The sequence below is a fragment of the Cydia fagiglandana genome, chromosome 7 (assembly GCF_963556715.1).
Source record: "Cydia fagiglandana chromosome 7, ilCydFagi1.1, whole genome shotgun sequence".
In the NCBI taxonomy this organism is placed as follows: domain Eukaryota; kingdom Metazoa; phylum Arthropoda; class Insecta; order Lepidoptera; family Tortricidae; genus Cydia; species Cydia fagiglandana.
In genome coordinates this window covers 2449030-2476179 of record NC_085938.1, presented here as the reverse complement: position 1 = coordinate 2476179, position 27150 = coordinate 2449030, and the positions used below count along the sequence as shown (strand labels likewise).

At 38.8% G+C, this 27150-nt stretch overlaps 2 protein-coding genes across 2 annotated transcripts in view; one reads left to right on the top strand and one right to left on the bottom strand.

Annotated features, from left to right (window-relative positions):
• Window positions 1–27150, bottom strand: part of LOC134665704 (uncharacterized) — a 223661-nt gene that overhangs the window by 167415 nt on the left and 29096 nt on the right. The window lies entirely within an intron of this gene.
• On the top strand, window positions 4343–6865 carry LOC134666277 (cytochrome P450 6B1-like). Its single transcript, XM_063523431.1, has 2 exons — window positions 4343–5755; window positions 6693–6865. Exons 1-2 carry the CDS (start codon window positions 4387–4389, stop codon window positions 6863–6865), a joined length of 1542 nt encoding a protein of 513 aa, XP_063379501.1. The 5' UTR covers window positions 4343–4386.

Here is a 27150-nt window from a genome sequence, read left to right as displayed (position 1 = left end):
GCACTAACATTCTTAACTATTGATCTTATAAAAAAACATAATTGCTATCCGTTGGTACATATGTTATGTATATGTAGCATAATCTTGGAGGAATTATAAAGGAGTGCCTTTACTAAATCCTTTAACATTAAAGAATAACTCACGTTAGACCGGGCCGTGTCCGGACCTGAGCTGCCGGCGCTTACTTTCTATGACATGACAGGTGATCACCTGATGCTTTCCATAGAAAACGATACGCCGGAAGCTCCGGCCCGGACACGGCAAGGTCTAACGTGAGTGATCCTTAATGCTGCTTCTTGTGAAATGTAATCTATTGGCACAAAGTTAAGAAAGTAATCGGTTGAGATCGATTCAGTCTTAATTTGATTTTGGGGCGTCTTCAAATTGTATTGGAGCGAGTTAAATGTTTAAGAGCGGCGTACCTATGTTTCGGTGTTCGGTAAATTAATTTCTGTAATCAAATGGATCGAATCAACATTGGCATTAATTTAACTTTTATCGCAGGTATTAAGGGCTAGCGACGATGGGTATAATGATCTCTTTATTGTAATATTGGTATATTTAAATATGTACGAACAAGCATTAAATCGAAAACAAATTTTTTATAGTAATGCCGTGCGCGATTGACACTTTGACACATACAATTTTTCTTTAGCCAATTAAAACTTTATAGCAAATTTATTGACCAATCACAACTCTTTTTAATAGCGGGAAATAGTGTACTACCCAATAATAGCGTATTATCAAATATTCAAAGTGATATTGTGTGAGATAAGTATCGTCATATGGACTGTTTTCTGATGTCAAAATGTACAGAGAGTTCCGTCTATGTACCTATATTCCGTCGCTCTCTGGCTCTCTCGACGAGTGTGTACACTTACAGCCGACATTAGACAAAAATTCTTGACATTCGATTCATCGAGGTAGGTTCTAATGTAGATTTGACACTGGGCCGGGCGTGGCTCACTCCGCGATTTCGTCGCTTTGCTACAGGTAGCTAAAAGTACAGACGTTCGACCCCAATTTTTGGGTTTGCCATAAGCCTCGCGTGGCGCTGTCGCCACCTAGCGGCCATATCTGTGCTGATCGTGACAGACGCGTTTTGTTAGAGAGTGAGTCTTCTGTACCTAGTACTATTATTTATTCTGTGACTGGGCTTACGGACGGACGGTTAAAGTGGGATGGTGCAAATAGCGCTAAGTGAATAAGGATTATCTGCTTATAGATGAATAATTAACTTCAAAACAACTTAACGTATGACTAATTCCTATTCCAATAAATATGCTTTGCAATACATTTCACGAATTACTTATTTTTAAATTGTATTCATAAATTGAACTTTATTAACGAGCGTTAAAGTTCACATTTCTTGAGCGTACGAAATTAGTTCGATCTTCGCATTATACTAATAATGTAAGCTACTTATGCTTGGATTAACTTGGGACATATTGGCGTATGAATTATGTAAGCTTATGATGGATGATATTTTTGCTACTCGTTTTTATTAGGGTTCCGTACCCAAAGGGTAAAACGGGACCCTATTACTAAGACTTCGCTGTCCGTCCGTCCGTCCATCCATCCGTCCGTCCGTCCGTCCGTCCGTCCGTCCGTCCGTCCGTCTGTCTGTCACCAGGCTGTATCTCACGAACCGTGATAGCTAAACAGTTGAAATTTTCACAGATGATGTATTTCTGTTGCCGCTATAACAACAAATACAAAAAACAGAATAAAATAAAGATTTAAGTGCTCCCATACAGCAAACGTGATTTTTGGCCAAAGTTAAGCAACGTCGGGCGTGGTCAGTACTTGGATGGGTGACCGTTTTCTTTTTGCATTTTTTCCGTTTTTTTTTTTGCTTTATGGTACGGAACCCTTCGTGCGCGAGTCCGACTCGCACTTGCCCGGTTTTTTTTCATTGCTTAAGATTATATTTGGCCGTGCACTGTCGCTCTCGCTACAAACAGCTTACTTACCTACTTAAGTAGTACCAAAGACATATGTAACTTCGTATAACATGAATAAAGTCAGCTGGAAGTGGTTAGCTGGAAGAAATCCCTTAACGGGATAAGTTCGCCTTTGTACACATTTATTGTATTCTCTCTGTGTTATGTACTTGTTTTGTGCAATAAAGTATTTACTACTACTACTACTACTACTAAAGTCTAAGAAAAAAACGTGCCTCGGAAATCAAGAAAAAGTCATTCTCGGATAGATCCCGTACACACCTTTAGCCTATGTTCGGCTAGATTTGTGCCAAAATCGATCGCTAGGTAAATTCTTCATTCAGATATTCGAGATATGAGCAAAAATATGAAAAAAGGTACCTTCAACCCCCCTCTACACCCCCAGCACACCCCCTACCCTCGAGGACTTTTAGTATGTTTATCTGGACACCACAAGGTATGCCTTTACCAATTTTCAAAACTACACGAATTATTTCCGCAGCTTGCCCAAATTTGGCTTAATTTGACGTGGCTATAGGCGGCTTTTGGACAAATTGCCGATCTACCTAAATATATTTTGGGATCGTATAAAAGTAAATAGCACTCATGTTTAATAATTTGGAAAAGTAGTTGGAATCATACTCTATATTATTATGACGTCATTTTATGGGCCCTAATCGTGAGGTTTTTTTTATTTAGTATTTTATGATACTTTTTAATATCACGTTCTAATAGTTCATAGTTATTTGTTTGACGTGGGAAGTTATAATAATCGTGCTAATAAACAGAGCAAGCGAAAGATTACAAAATTACCTACATAGTTTATTTATACAATAGGCAAACTACAGATAGAGACTTATAATACAGTAAAATTATACATTTTGCGTTTGCGTCAAATCCGGTAGTTCTGATTTTTTGCAGGCATGTTTATGATGTTGGCCCAATGAATAATCAAAGTTTGTGAACTCGGGCGCCGAACGCAACTTTGTCAAAAATCGAATAAACCGCAATTTTTTTTAGATTTGTGCGATTATAACCCTAAAGTACTAGTTTTTGATAGTAACTTCCTAGGGCGTTTTTAAAGTAGACTAAATTTGCTACAATAAGACACTAGAATTGTCTCCGTACATCTAATATTTTCTGAGATAAAGCCTTTCAAAATTTTATAATTTTATTCAGTTCTTAGCTATAATATAAGGGTTATGTAGGTAATTTATATGGAATTCATCACCGCCACATCCTACAAAATATTTATACATACATAAAAAAATGTATGAGTGCCTATTTTGAAAAAATATTTTATTTTTGGAAAATAAATATTTTGTAGAACGTGGCGGTGATGTATTCCATATAAATTACCTACCTAACCCTTATATTATACCTAAGAACAGATGTAAAATTATAAAATTTTGAAAGGCATTATCTCGGAAAATATTAGATATACTATATAGTCTCTGACAATTCTAGTGTCTTATTGTAGCAAATTTAGTCTACTTTAAAAACGCCCTAGGAAGTTACCATCAAAAACTAGTACTTTAGGGTTATAATCGCCCAAATCTAAAAAAAATGCGGTTTTTTCGATTTTTGACAAAGTTGCGTTCGGCGCTCGAGGTCACAAACTTGGATTATTCATTGGGCCAACATCATAAACATGCCTGCAAAAAATCAGAACTACCGGATTTGACGGAAAAGAGCCAGGTTACAAAATTCGACAAAGTTACTGGATTATTAGAGCCGATTCAAAGCGGGATCTTTGACTTTCTTTCATCTTTAACAAAACTTCAAGCGCAACAAATATGGATCTTATGTGTAAGGCTTATGTCTTATTTTAAGGCTTTATGGCATTATCCCCGTAAATAGCATAATCTTTCGCAGTAATTATAATATACCGGGTGTGGCCTGTAATATGAGCAAAAAATTTAACTGTAGGCTGCACTCCTCATACTGATCAACATTTGTTAAGCGACTTTTGAAATAACTTGTAGTTTGATTTTTAATACACTTTAAAGGTTATTCAAAGACGCAATGTATTGCGAATTTTGTTATGTTTAAGGCTTGACAAGCAACGTCAATCACAATGATATTAATCCAGTAACTTTTTCGCATTTTGTAACCTGGCTCTTTTGCGTCAAATCCGGTAGTTCTGATTTTTTGCAGGCATGTTTATGATGTTGGCTCAATGAATTTGACGCAAACGCAAAATGTATAATTTTACTGTATTATATGGCGTGGCGATGGCATCCATTGAACATAATATTTATTTTGTATGAAAAATAGGGAATCTAAATATTTCATAATTTTTAAACATTGTTGAACAAAAGTGTCACCGTTTGAGGAGTACAATCTATGTTTTAATTATTTGCTCATGTTACAGGCCACACCCGGTATACTTATATTTTCCATTAATTCTACTCAGTTATCATTTGTTTTGCAAACAGTGAACATGATTTACATGATTTTCGTACCGCTAGTATTATTGGCAATTCTTGTGTACTATTTCGGTACTCGGAACCACGACTACTGGGCCAAGAGGAACGTCAAGCACGACCCGCCCGTGTTCCTGTTCGGAAACAACTTCAAGGGCTTCTTCGGACGGAAAAGCTTTACAGAGGTCGCCAACGACTTATACAACCGGTTCTCTAACGAGAAAGTTGTCGGATACTATAGAGGATCCACTCCCGAGCTGTACATAAGAGACCCAGATATAGTGAGGGATATATTAAGCAATGATTTTGCTTATTTCTATCCGCGGGGCCTCGGCAGGAACCCGGACGTGGAGCCGTTGCTGACGAATCTGTTCCACGCTGACGGCGACCTGTGGAAGCTGATGCGGCAGCGGCTGACGCCCGCGTTCACCACCGCGCGGCTGAAGGCGATGTTCCCGCTGGTGGTGCGGTGCGCGGAGCGGCTGCAGGGCGTGGCGCGCGCGGCCGCGGCCCGCCCCGGGGCCTGCGACGTGCGCGAGCTCATGGCGCGCTTCACCACCGAGTTTATCGGCGCCTGCGGCTTCGGCGTCGAGACCCACTGCCTTTGCAACAAAGACTCCCATTTCAGAAAGATCGGTAGGCTCTTGCTATACAGACCGGTTCCGTTAATAATAAAGCTCATGATGTGGGAAATTTTCCCTCCGCTAAGATCCTACATTCATGTAAGTGATCGTAAACTCGAGGCTTCTTTTTTTGATTTCGTAAAAAATATAAGAGATGTTAGGCAATGCAAGCCCTCCGGCCGCCATGATTTCATAGACCTGCTCCTGGAATTAGAAGTCAAGGGAAAGATCGTAGGAGAATCAATTGAGCAACGGAACCCGGACGGTACGCCTGCGACTGTAGACATGGAAATGGATTTGAAAATGATGGCAGCCCAAGTGTTCATATTCTTTGCCGCAGGTTTTGAGACGTCCTCGTCGGCCACAAGTTATACTTTGCACCAGCTCGCGTTTAATCCTGAATTACAATTTCAAATACAATTGGAGATCGATGAAGTGCTTCGGAAATATGATAATAAGTTGTGCTACGACGCCGTGGCGGAGATGACGCTGCTGAGCATGGCTTTCAAGGAGGCGATGAGGTTGTTTCCGCCGGGAGGCGTGTTGAAACGCGTGTGTGCTCGGCCTTACACGTTCCCTGAGCTAGGGCTGACTGTGGATCCTGGAGTAAAGATTGTAATCCCGGTGGCAGCGCTGCAGAATGATGACAAATACTTCGACAACCCGCGGGAGTTTCGGCCAGAGCGATTTAGTCCCGAAAAAGTAAAAAAGCGACATAAATATGTGTATTTGCCCTTTGGAGATGGACCCCGAGCATGCATAGGTAAGTTACTGGAACTATGTAGTGTGTGTGGTTAGTGATATTTGATACCTACGACTTACGACTACGGGTATCTATGTACACCTTCCACAAATGTGATTCATAGTACTTTTTAATCGGTCTGCCTAGTTGCCTAGTATCTAGTGACTCTAATAGTTGTCGTCCCTACTAATTTCATCCACTCTTTAACATTATTGAAAATATTTTTACACAATTTGATGTATTTTTATCGTAGCTATGTATGTAGTGTTAAGAGCGAAAAACAGGTTTCATACAAATTAAAAGCCCCTAACTCCATAATAAAGCCTAAGCCATAATAAAGTATAAATCGGGAAAATTCGAAGGGTCGGGCATAGCAACGATAAAAATACATCAAATTGTGTAATAGTTATTTGTTTTACAAGGGGGCAAAGTTGTTGTTTAACCGCCCGTGTTAATATTGATACCCGAGCAAGCGAAAGATTCCGAAATTGAACCACGAGCGTAGCGAGTGGTTCGAAAATGGAATCTTGAGCGTTGCGAGGGTTTCAAAGCACGAGGGTTAAACAAAATTTGCCCCCGAGTGAAACACAAAAATTTTCACCACACCAACCCGAAGCAAATATTAAATGTAAAATATCAAACAAAATCAAACCAAATGAAATCCAAATGAATTTTATTTAAATATTTATCATCCAAAATTATCATTTAAAAGTCAATTCTACCAGCAAACATAAGAAAACAACTCAGAATTTGCATTGGATTACTTTGCCTCACATGTGAATAAAATGCAACTTTGCTACCAGTTTTTGAAGTGCAAAGTAAGCCTTTCCGAGCTGGTGTGGTGAAAAAATATTTTCCATAATGTCAATATTCAGGGAGAAAAATGAGGACTACCTGAATCGATTGTCCCCTATAATTTTAACTCAATTATACACACATAAAATGAGTTTGTGTGCAGGATCGAGAATGGGCGAGATGCAGTCGCTGGCCGGGCTGGCGGCGGTCCTGCAGGCGTGCAGCGTGGCCCCGGCGGCGACCACACAGCGGGTGCCGCCGCTCGACTCGCGCTCTAATACCGTACAGGCTGTGAGGGAAGGCCTACCGCTCCAACTTACTGTTAGGGGCCAATGATAACAAAACGCTGAAAACAATACACTCTTTTTGTTTGGGCAGCCGTGTAAAAAGTTTTTGTTCAAATTATGTTGCCTATATAATATAGAAAGAGCATTAGTATAGGTAGGTATCTCCAAAATAAATGTAATATGATGTCACTAAGTTAACTTATGACTATCGACATCATTCGATAATAGACCTTATGTCTTTGGAATAAACTGCAATGGTTTAAATGCGCTGTAACTGGTTGCCAATTCATAAAGGCTCGTTGACAATCATAGGTTAAAAAGGACCATAGTTGTATTTAAGGACTATAGTTATCTACTATTGTGGCGCAGCGACCCGCAGTGGATCTTGACCTCCGACACCAAAGGCAGCCATGCTTCTGACAAAGAAGTTTCTGTCCAGTCGACGGCCTAAATGTAATAGAGAAATGATCTTACAATTTCTGCTTATTCATAAAATTTAATCTAAATTTATTGCATACATTTTTCATATGGTAGCACGAGGAATTTCATTTATTTTCTTTGTACTTATATGCTGCTATACATTATATACATGTAACCGTTTAATACAGACTTGGGAACAAATAGCTCGTCACACAAATATTTGCCCTGCCGGCGATGCAGCAGGGAATCACAATATTTGTGCAGCTAGCTGGCCGCTGGCTCGTGTCATGTCATATTATTACACTGAAAATGTAATAAATAGGTACAAATTACATAAAGTATTTATTTATTTATACAGTTGAAAGAGGTACGAGTTCATAAAATTTAGTGTTTAGAAGTTTCTAAGAAAGATTAGAAAGTTAGGTCAACGCCTACGGGAGAAAAGCGGCGACCCCAGGTCCGGCGCATTTTTAATCCAGCGTATTTCGCTAGCCGTGCAGAGGGGAAACGCCAGCAGCGTGCTAGGTACATTTAGCCGGGTACCTATGGCCTAATAGCATATAATACCCTTAATTTTTATATTTACCTAGTTATAAGTTTGTAAATTTCTGTATCTATTTCCATTAATTAGTCGAATAAACACATCAATGTTAAAAAAAAGAAAGACTTATTAAAATACAATTTCTTAAAGACTATCAGGACTATTGTTTTGTTTTGTATATTTAAAGCTACTACATATGCTTCTGTTTAGTAAATTTATGGTACCTATTATACCTAGCACTTAAGACGATATAGTAGATTGTTAATCAAGGAATGAAATAGTGCCTTTCACTCGAGTTAAACGCTCTACTTTTCATTTTGATTACGAGGAAAGTAATGTACATTCAATTAACAATTTATGCAACAATAAAAAAAAATACAAGTAAAATAAAATAAGTAAAATAGTATTTCTTGAGGGGACATTCAATTAACAATTTATGTAAAATTATCGTTATTTAATGGAACGGGTAGTGGGAGCTACAAAACCATTAAAACCAAATTTTAATTGCTTATCGCAAAAAAACGATAAAAACGTGCATAGAAAGTAAAATACCCTAGAGCGGAAACGTATCACTTTCTGCACACTTCGTAGATAAACAAGGACCCACTTTCAGAGCATGAGAAATGAAAACAAGATAATTCCACCATATTCCAGTGGGTTCTAAAAAGTTTATCAGTAAATACAAATAGACATTAAAAAAAGTCCAATTGCACTCCGACTCCGTCCTCGCCTCTTTATGCAAATTAGTTTCGTCCAATACTCAGTATTCCAACTCCGCCACTATAAAAAGGAATTTCCAGTAAAAAGTAGTCAAAATAACGTTTGTCAGCTCACATTAACGAGTTCACGTAGTGCGAGATCGAATTAGGCCTCGTAGTGTTTCTTACAAAAGCTACATATAGCGTTTAAAAAGGGGTTCTGTAGTTCTTCTTCCCCGATTCCTTCATGACTGAGGGTCGCGACCACATCAGTATTTTGTGCACCAAGGCTCTTCATTCTGCACGATTTTCAGCGTTCCTAAAGCCCGATTTAAACGATGCGAGAGCTCGCATGCGAGTTTCATACCATGTCTATAAACAGGAATACATACGCAAAGTAACTTTTCTACCCTACCCACATATGTTTCATACCATTGCGGGTTTTGATTGGTCGGTTGAATTGGACGTAATCCACAGTCCGCAATGTAACTAAAATCGCATGCGAGTTCGTGCGCCGTCTAAATCAGCCCTAATAATAGGCGCCTGTGTAGATCCCTGGCAGGCCTTCTGCTCTAATCGGGAAATAGAGATTCACTAGATATGAAATAGTAAAGATATGTGACGTTCCACGACAAAAGGTACCTTATGGCGGCTGGCGCCGCGATTCGGGAAATGAATTAGGAATTCACTAGATATGAAATAGGTAGTGAAGTTATGTGACGTTCCACTGTAAAAGGTACCTTATGGCGGCTGGCGCTTACGTCGCATAGCGCCGCAATAATTTTGGACCGCCATAAGGTACCTTTATCCGCGGGACGTCACATAACTTTACTATATCGTATCTAGTTAATCTCTAATTAATTTCCCTAATCGCGCCCGCCGCTTCTTTAGTGTCCACCCAGCTGGTTGGTGGATGTCCACTACCCCGTCCTCCATCCACCATGCCAACCATAAGGGCTGATTTAGATGGCGCGCGAACTCGCATGCGAGTTTCATTACATTGCGTTGTTTGATCATTAGGCTGAATAGATGTAACCGCAATGGTCCGCAATGTAACTAAAATCGCATGCGAGTTCGCGCGCCCTCTGAACCCTTGCGTGGATAAGCAGGCCACTGACGAGCCTTCCAATTGGATGCCGTTACAATGGATTTATCCAAATGGACGGCAGCCTAATATTAAACATTGTACGTTTTTGACATTCACGGACCGATTTTGGATTGCAGACAGTCTAGGGTGGTTAAAAAAACATTTTTTTTTTCCGACGGGGCACCCCCTTATTTTGTTACACTTATTATGCTGATAAAATACACCAAGTTTCGTAATTTTATCTCAACTACAAGGGGGTGCTCAACCACTTTGAAAATTTTGTATGTTGTATGAAAACAAAATAAAACAAGCATTTATTATTCAAAAATTTATTTAATTATCTGTTTTCACATTATTTGCACATGTGATTTATAAGTTTTTAAGTAGAAAAACATTTTTATTTCTATTTTTTATAATTTTTCAAAAGTAAGATTTTTGGAATTTCACCTAAAAAAATTATACAAAATATAATTAAAAATGGTTTTTCACCAAATAACTTCTAAATCACACTTTTAAATAATGTAAAAACTACTACTTACATAAAACTCAAAAAAAGAATAACTTGATTTTTTTGGATTTCATACAACTTTAAAAATTTCACAGTATTTGAGCACCCCCTTGTAGTTGAGATAAGATTACAAAACTTGGCATATTTAGTCAACAGAACAAGTGTAACAAAATGAGAGGGTGCCGCTTCTACCAGCTAGGGTTTGAATTTTTCCCATACAAACGTGAACCACCCTATGCAGACACGCTATTTGGACTGTTGATGGCCTTCCATCAGTGGCCACCTGAGTAACCGTAATGTGCGAAAACAAAAGATTTTTTTTCTCGGGTATTTTTCAACACGAGTTTCTCGCTGGCACGGAACCCTACCAGGGCCGTTCCTAATTCGACCCACACATGCATGTCGCCTCCGATGCGCAAATAAATGCAATTAGAAGGAGCGGGACGAGACATCTTTAGCAGAGGAGGGTGTAAAGTACAAATTCGTAGCGTTTTCCAGGGGTTTTTCATTTATATCAATTTCCAATTTATACTGTTGTATTGCAAGTAATATAAATGAATAAAATGTAAAAATAGGTATACAGTCCAAATTTAAATTAATTAAAAACTAATAATCTATATCTAAAGAGGGCCCATGTAGCATAGTGCCAAAGATACTGGCAGCATTTCCTCGCTGAATCGCAACGCATTCATTGAGGGAGTAAGCTATCAGCTCTGTGACATCAACTATTTATTATGTATTTAATAAAAAGCATTCAAAATATTTAATAAAGCAATTTGATTTGGTCACAAAGTTGTCTTTCATCTATTGGCTCCTTTACACGATAGCCCAGCGTAGGGCCATCAACAACATATAGAGGATCCATATCCATCGCAAGGCCATCTCGCTGGTCCAGCGCTGGCGCATCGTGTAGAGGATAGCCATATTACCTGTGGGCTAAGTAGGTTCGACCCTTAATTAAGCCCGCGGCGCGTCTCATTACCTAGTTTTATGCGACCATTGACTATATATGAAGTATGAACACACGGACCGCGGGTGCTGCGCGTATAATTATTGAACATATATATACATTTTCACTCATCATCATCATTATCATCATCATCATCTCAGCCATAAGACGTCCACTGCTGAACGTAGGCCTCCCCCTTGGACCTTCATTCGTACCGGTTGGAAGCGATCCGCATCCAGGGTCTTCCGGCGGCCTTAACAAGGTCGTCCGTCCATCTTGTGAGTGGAGTGGACGTCCTACGCTGCGCTTGCTAGTCCGTGGTCTCCACTCGAGTACTTTTCGTCCCCATCGGCCATCTTCTCTGCGCGCAATGTGGCCTGCCCATTGCCAATTCAGCTTGCTAATCCGGTGGGCTATGTCGGTGACTTTAGTTCGTCTACGGATCTCCTCATTTCTGATTCGATCACGTAGAGAAACTCCGAGCATAGCCCTCCATAGCTCGTTGAGCGACTTTGAATTTTCAGATGAGGCCGATAGTGAAAGACCACGTTTCGGAGCCGTATTTTCACTCGTTTTATTAATACTGAGATTACTGAGATATATTTAATAGAGTTAGCGATCAATTTCATAAAGTTATAAGTTTTATCTAGCTGATTTCTGTTCACATCCCATAGTTTATTCTGTATACAAAACATAATTCCATAATCCGAAAAGCATTGCCAAATCTTCCATATTTTTCTGTTTCCATATCTATAATAAAATAACCAACTAGCTTTATTCCTGTAGCATAAGACCACAGACTATTTAACAGCGACTCTACATAAAACGAATGCTGCTTCTTTCCGCCATTGCTCTAACGCAACTACGTGTCCATCTTGTTGTAAACTTAAATAGGGCCTTATTCCACTTGTGTTGTGCAAAGCTGACATTTCAAATCCACATCAAATCAACAGTTGATTGTATCACATGTTCAATGGAATCGCATTCATGGTTGGCAGTCTTCAACTATGCGTGTCTCGATGATGTAGTTTTTGAGATATCGGCATTTTTATATACCTTTTGTAACTAGGATTCTTATATCTCGTTATAAAAGGTATATAAAAGTGTGTAAGGTACATTCTTAAGTCTTGGCGTTGGTTTTAGAGACACCTTGTGTTGTGTGTTAGTGACTGCGTCTCGCATATCGTATGCTTCATCTCTTGGGTAAGTAATCAGTGGCCGTCGCTCGGACAAGCAATCTGCAGTAAACTTTGGGCAATAGAGGTCTTTGTTCCGCTTTCAGGAAATATTTGGAAATATTCGAAACAATGCACTCACGCAGGAATTTAAACGAAATTTGGTAAAATCATTTTGAAATTACTCGCTTGTATTGTATGTTTAGCATACAGACCTTTTACTATCTAATATCTAAAGTTACATTATGGTATTTTTGACGCATATTGTATACAATTTGTACGATGTACTCCTCAATTAAGCTCTTCTGCAAGCCTATTATGGATCGCTTTATCTACATTTATCCACGTAACAAAACAACTGTCACTGTTTAACTCTGCGGGATAGAAAGAGACTGACACCGTTTTATCACGCTGTCACGAAGACAAATACGACCATCATATCCGTACTGATGAAGAATGAAGAAACTGCGGGATAGTACAAACAGCAACACACGTACATGGGCGAACCCTATTACAAAATGTACAGTTAACAGTGTGGGCGATGGTACTAATCTTCATTTTATTAACTAATAGGAAATACCGGGTGTGGCGTGTAACATGAGCAAATAATTAAAACATAGATTGCACTCCTCAAACGGTGACACTTGTTCAACAACCTTTACAAATTATGAAGCATTTAGACTCCCTATTTTTCATACAAAATAAATATTATCTTCAATGGACGCCATGGCCACGCCATATCATTGTGACTGACGTTGCTTGTCACGGCTTAAACATAACAAAATTCGCAATACATTGCGTCTTAGAATAAACTTTAAAGTGTATTAAAAATCAAACCACAAGTTATTTTTAAAAGTCGCTGAACAAATGTTAGTCAGTATGAGGAGTACAGCCTACAGTTTAATTTTTTGCTCATATTACAGGCCACACCCGGTATATGTTTCCGATTCAGGCCACAAGATGGCAGAACCTACAACGCGCACGGTCCCTATAGGCGTAATAATTTATCGCGCGACCTAGTAAAAGTCTAGGCGTTGACTAGGAACTAGAAATAATTGTACAATTTCCTGGCCAGGCTAAACGAGGATAAAATTAGTTTCTATTGGCAATCGACAGCGTACTCTGCCCTGGTCTGTAACAGTACACAGATATTTACCTTTTTTAAATTGAACATTCATTTTATTTGCGGAACCATGGAAGACAGAAATAAATGTCATATACTAAGAAAAAGTGACCAAGGCCTCCAGTGCCCCAGGCTGGAATCGAACCAGCCTCTGCTATCGCGGCATGTGCCTGTGCCATTCGGCCACCGGGCCATACAGCGGCATAGGTAGAATTTTTCCAAGTATATGCACTTCTTACTGAAGGCTTATGGCGCCCCCTGGTCATCCCTAAGGTAGAACAGCCGGCCTAGCCAAGGTTACAATCGCTATCGCTTCGACAACGAAAAGCTTTATGTCTCTCTATCACTCTTCCATATTAGTGCGACAGTGACAGTTGCGTTTCGATCGCTACGGAGCGTAAGCGATTGGTATCTTGGCTACGCGGCCAGTATGGTTCAACATTCTAACTAAGGCCTGATTCGAAACAAATTTGACAAATTCAGAGTGATTTTTCTTGGATATTTTCTAGCTTACTTTATATATACACTACGACATTATAATTATCAGAATCACAAAATTATTATACCAAAAAATTTTTTTTTTATCAATTCTAAGATGATCAAAAAAATCAAATAAACGCCGCTGTCTTTTTAATTAGGCGCCAAATTGCTGTCAAAAACTTGATAAGTATGGAAGAAACTTGCACATAACTAATTTCCAACATAACCTGTTACCTAATATTATACCAATACTGAAAGGTAATTTCATTGCAATATCCATGAAACAATGAGGATCTAGACATATCTTCAAATATCTGGCGTATCAGGAATTTCGTCGATGTGGTGTCAGTTACCGGGCATTGGTTACTTTTCGACAGAGAAATCGACACCAACATCACTAAAAGAAACGGTTCGCAGCTTTAGTTTAATAATGCGGATTTCCAATATTACTTTGATAATATTTGGAGATGATCCACGATGTTTATGAGGCAATCAGCATGCTTAAGCCAGTACCCTCGAAATCGGACCAAAAAACTTGATTCAACAAAGTCCCACAGTATTGACCTATTGAACGGTATGGAGTGGAGTGTCCAAGGAATTAGTTCGTTAAAACAACAAAAACTATATGCAATATAATATTTCAAAATAAACATTGTTCTTGATAGGACTCAAACTAAGAAACTGTCAAAAAACACTGTCGGATGTATGATGGAGGGCATACAACAAAACTAACGACAGGAGCGGGAAGAAATGGAAAATGATGAATTTACTTATAAATAACAATTTTTAAACAAATTTTCAATAAATTATGGAAAAACAAATCTTGATTCAGCTAGCTTCAGTACCATTAATAGGGTTTTCAATTTGGCAGATTGAATTCGAATCAGGCCTTAGATCGTCTCATGTGAAAATAATTTAATTTGTTCTAATACTTGTAATAAAGCTTGAACACGCCAAAACGTGGGCACACATTTTTGCTTATACATTTTGGAAAGGGTGGTTAAATTTTATTACTTTACTTAAATTAAAATCGCTATAGTATGAGGAATATACGATACCACAATAGTTGTCAATTGTATGATTCGTTTTCATGATAACGAGCTTTAAACAATAACTGAGCGAAATCACTTTGCACCAATAGAATTGGAAAAGTCGATTAGGCTAAAGAACCTTGTGAAAATGTTAATATATCGAGGATCGATTAGTTTTTGTGTTTTTGAAATGTTGCGGAGACGTCAATGAATGGAAAGACAACCAGAAAGCAGAATAACACGAGATACAACTGAGAAAAAAAAAGAAACTAGGAAAATACAGCGTTCTTACATAAAGACCGAAACCAAATTTTTCTTATGTTGCAAAAAACGTACAAATATCTCAAATTTATGTACAAAAAGAGAAGTCAAGTTAAATTAAGAGCTAGCAAGAGCTTATCTGCTCCCAAAATAGTGGTGCTAATATGCAAAATGTAGGATATTAAAACGTTTGATCATTTTTAACGTATTTGAGCGTGTTAGGTGTTAGACGATGGTTCTATAGAAATACATACTTCAAGCAATACACAAAATAAAAAGTTTGACTTGTATGAGTTGCTAATACATTCCCGAAGATTGCAAGATAAAAATAATGCTAAGTATCCCCATTATTTATTGGTTGAGCCAGCTACTTGTGATTGCATCAAGCGACGCCGTTAATTGATTCGCATAAGGGACATTGACTATAGAAATTTATGCAAGAAACATTTGCGAAAATGACCTAAACCTATTTTAAAGAAGCCACAGCTCACAGTTACTATTTTGGTAGCATTCATCGTGTTGTCATTACACTATAACAGTGACGAAGGGGTATTAACATGATGGACATGCTGACAATGCCAAAAGGGTACTTTTGGCGGATGGTAATAAATGAAGGCGGATGGCAATGGACTGGGCCCATATCAATGAATATTTGAAAAAGACACCCGTTAAAGTTATATTATCAACTTATCCGCAAATAACTCTGGCTTGGACTACTTAAGCATACAGTAATCATGTCGTGCAAAGTGCCTGTGTCCTGGTCATCACGAAGTCTGTGACATGTCAAATCCTGAGGCTGAAATGATAGTCTAGTATATTAGCATGATAAACTATAATATTTTCAATTATATTCAATATATATTTCGCTCCATTAGACCTTTATTTTCTATTTATTTGTAATTTTATGTGCCCACGTTTTGGCGTGTTCAAGCTTTAGCATGGAAGGCAGCCTCGGCCATCACGGCCTGAATGCAGCCGGAGTGCTGGGGTTGCTGGGAGGATCCCTCGGCACGTCATCCGAAGGGCCCCTGTCAGTGCCAAGGTGCCGGCGGTCCTTGAGCCCAACGGTCTGGCCTGGGTTGACTACCTCGATATCTACTATATTTGCGGCGTCTGGAGTTGAAACATCGGGGCCGCTAGGCACCCAGCGCGCGTCGCCTCCATACGGAGTTAGATGTAAAACTATAAGTTTAAATAGGCCTCATGCAAGCTTAAAATCAGGAGATCAGAACCCCGTAGTGGAAATTTCATTAGCGGATTTTGAACAACGCGCCAAGCGGGACGTTTTGGAAACTCATAGTCACGTCATGCTATCGAGTGAAATTTACACTAGAATGAATGAATGAATGAAAATTTTATTTCAGGCATATATGTATATTATATAACAATATGTTTTAAAACAAATCACATTATGGTTGCGATGCAGGTGTCTGGTTATGTTATGGTGTGTGGGTGTGTGTGACCTAATACTGGACCCCTATTCGACAAGCGACGTTTGACGTATCGTTTTGATCTCCCGTTGATGTGGGAAAAATCATAAGTTCTCGAATACGTACAATGTCAAAATTTGACATTAACAATCCACAGTTAGGGTGACAAGCAAACCAAACCGAACCACCGAACATAGTTTAGAGTTGAGTTTTGGCTGTACCAAATGATATCATCCACCGTTGATGGAATCAACACTCAGTATGCAATAAAATCAACTGTTGATTTGACGTGGATGCAAAATCTGACAGTTGTACGTGTCGAATTTGGCCCGGTCCGTGTTATCGTACTGTTTGACGCCGCAATATTGTGACGTGGTGCAAGATCTGCTCGATATAAAAGAGGCACTTACTTACCGCTAATCGCACGCATACAGAAAGAAATCCGCTCGTCTGTCTGTGTACTGTACCTCTATAGTGTATATTTCATTGGATAGCGTGACGTGACTGAGACTTAATAGCTCCTCTACACGATGGGCCAACGCCGGCCTCTCTAAGGGACGCATTTATACATTAGAGGGAGCAAAGTGATATTGCTATCTCATTCTACCGCATGGCTGCGTCCCTTGGAGTGGCCAGTACAGGCCCATCGTGTAGAGGAGCCCTAACGCAAACGCGTACGTCACGTCACGCTATTGAATGAAATTTACACTAGGGGTGGTGGAACTTGGGTGAATTAACTTTTTTTGTACTCGTTGCGATGGTTACGGCCGCCTAGGTCACTAATCATAAAAAAGTGACCTAGCCATCTTGTGGCCGAGGCTGGATTCAAACCGGCGTCTTCAGCTTTAGTGGCTAATGGCTCCTGTACACGATGGGCCATCACACTGGCCCAGTACGACCTGCCAGCGTGTACCCTCTACAGAAAGGGTATTAGTGGTGTCAGATGGCTTATATCGCGGCGGGATGGCGATGGAATGGTCACGGTGTCGGTTTTTCGTCCGCACATGAAAGATGTTGGCCAACGATGGTGCGTATTCACACGTGGCCCCTTCCATAGTCCGTGCTCTCAACCATCGCATATTCGTCTCGCTAGTCCAGCGCTGGGCCATCGTGTAGTGGAGCCATAACCATCGCTTGGCCATCTCGCTGGTCTGGCGCTGAGTGTAGAGACCCATAACGCCCTGACCACTAGGTAACCCAGCCACACTGACAGCGGTGGACAACGTGTCACAAAAGCATAAATCAAAAAGACCAAAATCTTGTCAGGATTATGGCCCACGTACGTGGGCCATACTATACTGAAGGTTTCTGGATTCTGATATATAAGACTTGTTATTTTTTCTAAGTGGCCAGTCCAGGAATTTTCAGTATGCGCTAAGTATACTTGGTCAAGCAGATCTTGTCAGTAGAAAAAGGCGGCAAGTTTGAAAAATGTAGGCGCGAAGGGATATCGTCACATAGAAGATTTGAATTTCGCGTCTTTTTCTACTGGCAAGATTTGCTTGACCATCTATAAAAATGAATTGCAGAGCAAATCAGAGTGAATCGAGTAGTGGAGCCAGCCCCACTTACCTCGTACCCGATAATATGGATCCGTCGATTGCATTTAGAGATAAATAGGTATAATCCGGTTCACTTCTACACTTATAATGGCTTTAGATCTTTACAGCCGTGGCTCTTAACCTTTCAGTGGGAAGAGAGGACTCGAAAATTTATAAATTATGCAGAAATTCCGCGCCGTGTAAATGAGGCTTTATGTGGGGGTAGTTGCACGAGCAAGCGAAAAAACTCCAAAGTTGAACCATAAGCGTAACGGCTGGTTCGAAGAGTGGAATACTGAACGTGGTGAGGGTTTCAAGAACCTACTAGTACTAGTACCACCTAGCTTGTGTGGCGAATACCTAACAATTAATATCTGGGAGCTTTAAAAGCTTTGCTCGGAAAATGTATAAAAACTCAAAAATGCGCGTTTTCCCAAAGATAAGACCTAGCTAGATCGATTTATCGCCCCCGAAAACCCTTATATAGCAAATTTCATTGAAATTGTTAGAGCCGTTTCGAGATCCTCGAAATATAGGTATATAAATAAATATATTATACAAGAATTGCTCGTATAAAGGTATTAGATAGATATTTTGAACAATTACAATACTTAAACGAATAAATACGAGTATGAAAATGGACTTTATGAATATCTACTTCTTTGTGGTCATTCCCGACATTCGACGTCGGATCGGACAATGTGAAAACGAAAGAAAACTTCATTATTCTCGGAGCCTTTCAACGCTATTTTATCCTCCATACACTACACAAACCCATTGTATTTTCATAAAGAGGAAACATCTTTAATGTTTCAATCTATCCCCAACATAAAATATTGTTATTGAATGGCCCACAACAATACAATACTGATTCATCTTCCACGGTTTCGTAAATTGACAATCACTTCGCGGGGGTTCCGTGTTCAATACGATATATGGACCCCTTGGGAGCTTTTTAGTTAAATCAATGTTGTCCTAAATAGTGGCGCGAGTAGTTGGCATTTATTTTAGCTGTTGACTTAATTTTGCACATCTATGTCAGCCTCTATAAGGTGGGAGGTAAGAGGTAAGGGAGGTTTTGGGATTATACTGACAAATTTTATGACGTCACTTTTCTTCATCAATACCTTACCGAAAATTTATTTAAATTATTTTATTCGGTCGGTGTACAATTAAATAACATGTTTTTGGAACAATAATCGATAGTTTAGGGTTACAAAATCTCTAATATTTAAAAAAAAATTGAATAAAAATTTATAATACTTAATTCGATTTGGCGCTTTCGTTGAAAAAATGTGACATCAAACCAGTGGGGGAGAGGTTTGCCAAATGTGACCAAGTGTGACAAGCAGGGTAGGAGGGGTTAAAACCCTTAGGGGTCAACCATAGATGACCTCTAATGTAGGTACCTACACTACACCTACTTGTTTGCCAGACTGTATTTTACAAATCGTCTAAGTTCAATGGCAGACTATAATTATTTCGTTACATATTCCTATCCACGCTATAATCAAGCGAAATCAAACTAACATCAAATCGAGCAAAGACCCCAAACTCCAAACGGATCTCATTTCGATGAATACTCCCCTCATTAAGGCTCCTCTTCACGTTGGGCCAACGCCAACGCCAACGAGGGACGCAGCCATGCGGTAGAATGAGATAGCAATATCACTTGCTCCCTCTAACGCATAAATGCGTCCCTTGTTGGCATTGGCGTTGGCCCAACGTGAAGAGGAGCCTTTAGGTGCATTTTGATTGATGCGAGCGATGACGGGGGCTCGGACCCTGGGACTTATGCCACAGTTTACACGATCTACAGTAGCACAATTGGATTAAAAATTTATAAACTAAAATAAGTAATGTATACTTAATATACTTATAAAGTACAAAAAATGTCTAAAAGTCCTCCGGTGGCAGAGTCCGAAACCGAACTGGCGTCTTCAGCTTATGGCTTCTCTACACGATGGGCCAACGCCGGCCACTCCAAGGGACGCATTTATGCGTTACAGGGAGCAACTCACATTGCTCTCTCATTCTACCGCATGGCTGCGTCCCTTGGAGTGTCCGGCGTTGGCCCATCGTGTAGAGGAGCCATTAGGTATAGTCGTTCGATTTATAGCTGGCCCCGAACGACTAATCCTTTGTCTATAGTGGATTAGCGCTGTATAGTGGTGGTTTTAAGGTTCAAACATGTGTGTACATGTTCAATTATCAAAACATGATACATATTATGTGTATCATGTTTAAATAATGTTGGACGGTCGACAACCTGAATGTAGGCGAGCGCTCATATTATTACATAGAATTGAACCTTAAAACCACCACGATACAGCCACTTTTTAAATGGAAATTGTCGCTTTGGCACGCGCTCTACACGGTAGCGAACCACGCACAAAAGAAATGAATGGCTTTTTTTCAACATATTACGGTCTTAGGCTTAAAAATCAGTTGAGACAATTCATACTATTATACAATAGCTCTCCCCAACGGAATCACAAAGTTTGTCTTATCTTAGTTGACATACTGGACATAAACTATTGTGTATACTGTGACACGAGATACCTCTACCACATATTGCAATTTCATGTTTGTAATGCGCGGCCGGCTTGGATCGGACTTTGAAGATCAAATAATACCTCTTATTTCTATGGTAAATGCATTTCCTATCTCGGAAATATACGACTCGATTCGGGAAATGAAATAGATCTCTACTAGATCTCAACAAGTTACGATATGGATAATTTAATAGTTATTTGTTTTACAAGGGGGTAAAGTTGTTGTTTAACCGCTCGTGCTAATATTAATACCCGAGCAAGCGAAAGGTTCCAAAATTGAACCACGAGCGTAGCGAGTGGTTCGAAAAATGGAATCTTGAGCGTTGCGAGGGTTTCAAAGCACGAGGGTTAAACAAAATTTGCCCCCGAGTGAAACACAAAATTTTTCACCACACCAACCCGAAGCAAATATTAAGTGTAAAATATCAAACAGAATCAAACCAAATCAAATCCAAATGAATGTTATTAAATATTTATCATCCAAAATCATCATTTAAAAGTCAATTCTACCAGCAAACATAAGAAAACAAATCTAAATTTGCATTTGATTACTTTGCCTCACATGTGGATAACATGCAACTTTGCTATTCGATTTTAAGTGCAAACTAATTCTTTCCGAGCTGGTGTGGTGAAAAGATATTTGTAAGATAGATATGTCAAATTTGACGTTTCCGCGATTCTGGAGGTCCTCTTAAACGATTTCGACAAGTTATGACTTACGGCTCGATTCTGAACATGTATTAGATCTCTATTAGACCTCAATAAGTTACGATATGGATAATTTAAAGATATTTGTAAGATAGATATGTCAAATTTGACGTTTCCGCGATTCTGGAGGTCCTCTTGAACGATTTCGACAAGATAGATATGTCAAATTTGACGTTTCCGCGATTTTGGAGGTCCTCTTGAACGATTTCGACAAGTTATGACTTAGATATCCAAGTCACATCTAGTCGATATCTAATGTAAATCTAGTTGATCTCTATATCGTTTCTAGATCTTAGATATCCAAGTCACATCTAGTCGATATCTAATGTAAATCTAGTTGATCTCTATATCGTCTCTAGATCTTGTGATTATCTCGTTTCCCGAATACGCGTTACAGACTGCATTTTATAATGAGCTAGAATCAAAATAATTAAGTATGTATTCTCTTCGTGTCAGCCGATAGTTGTCCAGTTCTGGGTGCTGGCCACAGGCCACCTTAAGGGCACCTTTAGTAGGATAAAAGTACCGTTCGAATTTAGACTTCACCAGTATTACTGCTACAGTTGCTATCGACTTATTTATTTTTTATTTAGTTATTTATTATACAAGAAGTTACAACTTTTTTTGTAACAGACAATGGTCCACAAAACTATATTTTGTTTGACTTATATTATATGAACGCAGGGGCATATTTACCCTAGGGTCATCCGGCCCATGCCCATGGCCCGGGGCGTCAATCCGCTAAAATGCCGCCCCTGGCGGATTGCATTTTGTTTTCTTTCTTGACTTCTGGGGTAGCAAAACTTATTGGGGCGGGGCGCCAAATTTCAAAATACGCCTCTGTATGAACGGACAGAGACCTTCAGGTATGGAACCCAAAACCATGTGCATACATAAAAATGGATGTAGTCTTGTAAAATAACTAAAGACAGTTTCTATTTCTATGAGCAGAGCTATGAGGTTCTTATAAGAAAATTCATAAATCAACGCCATCTAGACTGAAACCGTGGCAACTGAATGAACCTTGCAAAGCAACGACGTTCCTGGCAAGCTCTGGGGACATCGCGCTTGCAACGTAGTAATAGTAATTTCACAAAGATGGCGCTATTATTAAAATTTACAAGTTACGTAAAATAGGTATTTGATAAATTAATGAAGACTGTTAATGTTAAGCTCATCCTTGAGAAATGCAGCTTCACTAATACTCCAAGAATCTAATGAGATCCATAATTATCTGTGTTTTAAAAGTTATCAATAAAAAATGTAAAGTTTAACTTTCCAATTTCAACCCTTTTTTTAGTCGACGAATGAACCAGTAAAGATAATTTCCTTCCTTATTTTAAGAATATATTGAAATGGGCGGTTAACGTTGAATATTATTCTTTCTTTAAAACTTCCCAGACTGGCGGTTTTCTGAATATACACAACTGAAAATATTTAATTTCAGATAGGTAAATTCACAAAATAAAAATGGAGGCAAACCTACGGGAAAATGTTACTATTACTACGACAACACTACTGTTAATAATTAGTCATACTGAGCGGCTACCGCGAAAACCGAAATTCGCAAATTGCGGGGATCTTTCTCTTTTACTCCAACGAAGGCTAATTAGAGTGATAGAAAAAAATCCCCGCAATTTGCGAACTTCGATTTTCACGTTTATAGCCCTGGTTTCAATAACGTGATACATTTTTTTTATGTAACAAGCTGTAAGGTGCAGCTTAGGGGGCCTATTTCGACAGCGGGATGTAAAACATGGTAGATAGGTACCTATTTCGATTAGTTGAAATTACTCCGCAGTCGAAACGGCCACCCTGCGCCTTACCCCGGCTACATAGGTACGTAACGATAAATCGTTGCGATAAAACTGTGCAGTCCGACTGTGCAGATAAATCGAACCGTGTGTATGACAAATCGTTACGATAATCGACAACGGGGTTGTCATACACACGGTTCGATTTATCTGCACAGTCGGACTGCACAGTTTTATCGCAACGATTTATCGTTACGTATGTAGCCGGCATTACCTTTACTCTACCTTACCTTACCTTTGTCCCCTGGATAACGGAGCAGAACAACAAAATAAAAAAGTTGATCTACCTAAATAATAATCCCATAGGCTGTTAGAGCATTTAGTAACCGGCTGTCATTTTCTGTACAAAACAGTCTGCGGATTTTTGCGGGGGAGGGGACGTCAAATGTACTTATTATTGCTATTTATTTTCTACATGATTTCTACGTAATGTACAAATAGCCATGTCAGTCCATGCAAACGACTTCAGTTATTAAATGCTCTAAGTATAGGCTGCAGAAAAAAACTTCTATAGATAAGAACATTTATTTTGCATAATTTACTCCTTATAAATGTCCTATCGTATGTATAAGAATCAAAAGAATACCTATATGTACATAATTTAGGCATTAGGCAACTTATCTTGAGGTATTCTAGGTACCTAATATTCTTAGTAGACCTTTCGTTAATTGTAAACACCCGTGAAGATCGTCTCATTTCTCACTTTGATAAAATAATAGAAAGGTTTATTGGCTTCGAAAACTTTACTGCCTAAAGTCATTGATAATAATTCGAGTTCCACCACTGAAACAAATAATATTCAATAAAATTATTTATAAATGTTCAATGATCCTATTTCTACCAAACTAAAAATCTTAGTTCAAGACCAAAAAAAGTAACACAATGTTGCCACTTTTTACTACCGTTTGTATTTATGTTAAAATAAGTAAATAAAAGTACTTTTTTTTTTGTAAAATTACCAATAAATAAATTATCTTAGCGTGTTTATTTATAAACAAGGAATTTACTTATATTACAAACAATTTATTGCAGTGGCAACATTCTTACTTTTTTTTGGTCTTGAACTACGATTTTCAGTTTATATTATCTGATAATTTGATAAACGTGTTGAATTTGAAAAAAACTCGAATCGTAACGCAGGAGACAGGTATTATCAATGTATTATTTATGACAACAACTTATTCGTATAGTACTTGTAAAACTCGTCTTTTGAATACTCGTATTTTCTTTTTTTCATTTTATTAGAGTTAGACTGTAAAAAGTCTGCAGCGAATTTGATGATGAATTTGAATCCGCTACAGAATTTTATTGGTGCGACTATATTCGTATTTTAAATTTAAGACTAAATTAGTAAATTATAAAGATAGTACATGAATGCAGCCAAACCTACCTTATCCACTAGTTGCCCACCGTTCCCACGAATAATCTCATTATAAAATATCACATTTATTTTTCAGCCAACATAGGAAATTAGGAACCGCTAAAGAATATCTCCTTCATAATTTTGACACTAAACAGGAATGGGCGGTTGGCGTTGAATATTATTGTTGTTTCTATTTTAATCGCCGGCCGTGCGCCTAAATTCGTTACAACTGAAAAGACGTACTCCTATCAATATTTAATTTAAGGGTGTCCCCACTATTTTTTGTTGTTATTCCGCCCCGTCAGCCAGGAGACAATAATAGCTTATTTATCAAAAAACTGATGTAACAAATTTTACTAACGTGCTTAGCAGACGAGTCAATATGGAAAAGCCTTATGCCGTAAAACTAGGGTTTGAAGAGTGACTCAGGAGATCGGAGCCTTAGCAATGAATTCCAAGAAAAAGTTGATTAACTGTTAAAAAACAGAAAGGAAAAACTGACAGGGGACTTTAAAATAAATATATTTATTATTTTGAAGAGGAACCCAGGGGATATAACCATGGCCAAGAAATAAATATTCACCTAAACAAAACCCTAATAGTAGTATGATTAAAAAAAACAACATTACATATATTACAATATTTATTTGGCATGAATTGCTTCGTGTATTCTAAGAATATTTAGGCCGGTGTAAACCAAGCACTGTTTAAAAGGTTGTAGCACGGTTGTAGATGATATTCGGCTCAGAATATCATTGGGGATAAGAAAGTCGCCAGACTCCGATGGCTTGGGCACTTAGTCCGGATGGGTGACGATCGTGCAGGTGTGTAGGGCGTAATCTGACATATCAAATGGCGGACATCCTTGGTACCGCTGGAGAGACAAGGTGGAAAAAGACTTTAGCGATCTCGGCGCCGTGGATTGGACAGAAATGTCATTGGACAGAGAAGCATGGCGGTCTTTGGTGTCGGAAGTCAAGATCCACTTTGGGTCGTCGCGCCATAACAATAAGTAAGTATTAAATTGCAGATGATCACATTAAAGATTCTTAAACCTGAATTATTTAATTGTAAACACCCGTAAAAATCTTCTCCTTCCTTACTTTGATAAAATAATAAAAAGGTCTGTTTGCTTCGAATTTTATTTTGTACCAAATATTGGACATAAATGAAGCTTCCCCCGCTGAAACAAAACATTATTCGATAAAAATATTTTTTTTTAAATTTTTAGTTAAGTATGTGATTTTCAGAAGCGCTAGTGGCCTAGCGGTAAGAGCGCGACTTGCAATCCGGAGGTCGCGGATTCAAACCCCGGGCAAAGAGTTTTTTGGAACTAACATATGTAAGAAATATCATTTGACATTTACCAGTCGCTTTTCGGTGAAGGAAACCCTCGTGAGGAAACCGGACTAATCCCTATAAGGCCTAGTTTCACCTCTGGGTTGGAAGGTTAGATGGCAGTCGCTTTCGTAAAATCTAGTGACTACGGCAATTCTTGGGATTAGTTGCCAAGCAAACCCCAGGCTCCCAAGAGCCGTGGCAAAATGCCGGGATAACGCGAGGAAGAAGAGAAGAGAGTTAATAACAAATTAGTGTCTAAAATACATAAATTAGGTGATTGTATTGTAAGATTTGTAAGTGTTGTTTTAAGTGTGGTAAAATGTAGATTTTCTTATAGATTGGTTATTTAATTGTAAACACCAGTAAAAAGCTTCTCCTCCCTTATTGTGATGAAGTAATAAAATGGTCTGTTAGCTTCGAATTTCATCATCATCATCATCATCTCAGCCTATATACGTCCCACTGCTGGGCACACCTCCTCTCGAGCGCGAGAGGGCTTGGGCTATAGTCCCCACGCTAGCCCAATGCGGATTGGGGACTTCACATACACCTTTGAATTTCTTCGCAGATGTATGCAGGTTTCCTCACGATGTTTTTCCTTCACCGAAAAGCGACTGGTAAATATCAAATGATATTTCGTACATAAGCTCCGAAAAACTCATTGGTACGAGCCGGGGTTTGAACCCGCGACCTCTGGATTGCAAGTCGCACGCTCTTACCGCTAGGCCACCAGCGCTCTCTTCGAATTTAATGTCGTTAAATATTGCAGACTTTCCGACCATTTCAATAACTGCAACAATATATTCAATAGTATTCAATAAAACTATTTTGAATTTTTAATAAAATTATTTTGAAAGTAACCCAGATGTATATAGCAGCAGACAAGAAACGTTTGGTCTAAATATGTCTTTAGGTGACAAATCTATCACTTACCTAATTACACATAAGGCAAAATTGTACTAATGGACTTGTATGAAACTCACACTTTATTTTTTTTTGTATAACCTTCACCCTAAACTTGGCATTGTATGTATTTTTTATATTGAATTTTTTGTTCTATCAGTACCGCCAGGCCTGCCTCACTTCGCGATTTCGTCGCTTTGCAACAGGCAAGTAGTTACAATCATTCATCTACAATCGTGCATCCGTCCCACGCCAATTTTGGAGGCTAGCCATAAGCTGCGCGTGGCGCTGTGACCACCTAGCGGTCATATCATACTAATCGTAACAGATACGTTTTGTTAGAGAGTGAATCTTCTGTACCTAGTACTATTATTTATTTATTATTTACCGCGGCTAGAAAGCACGA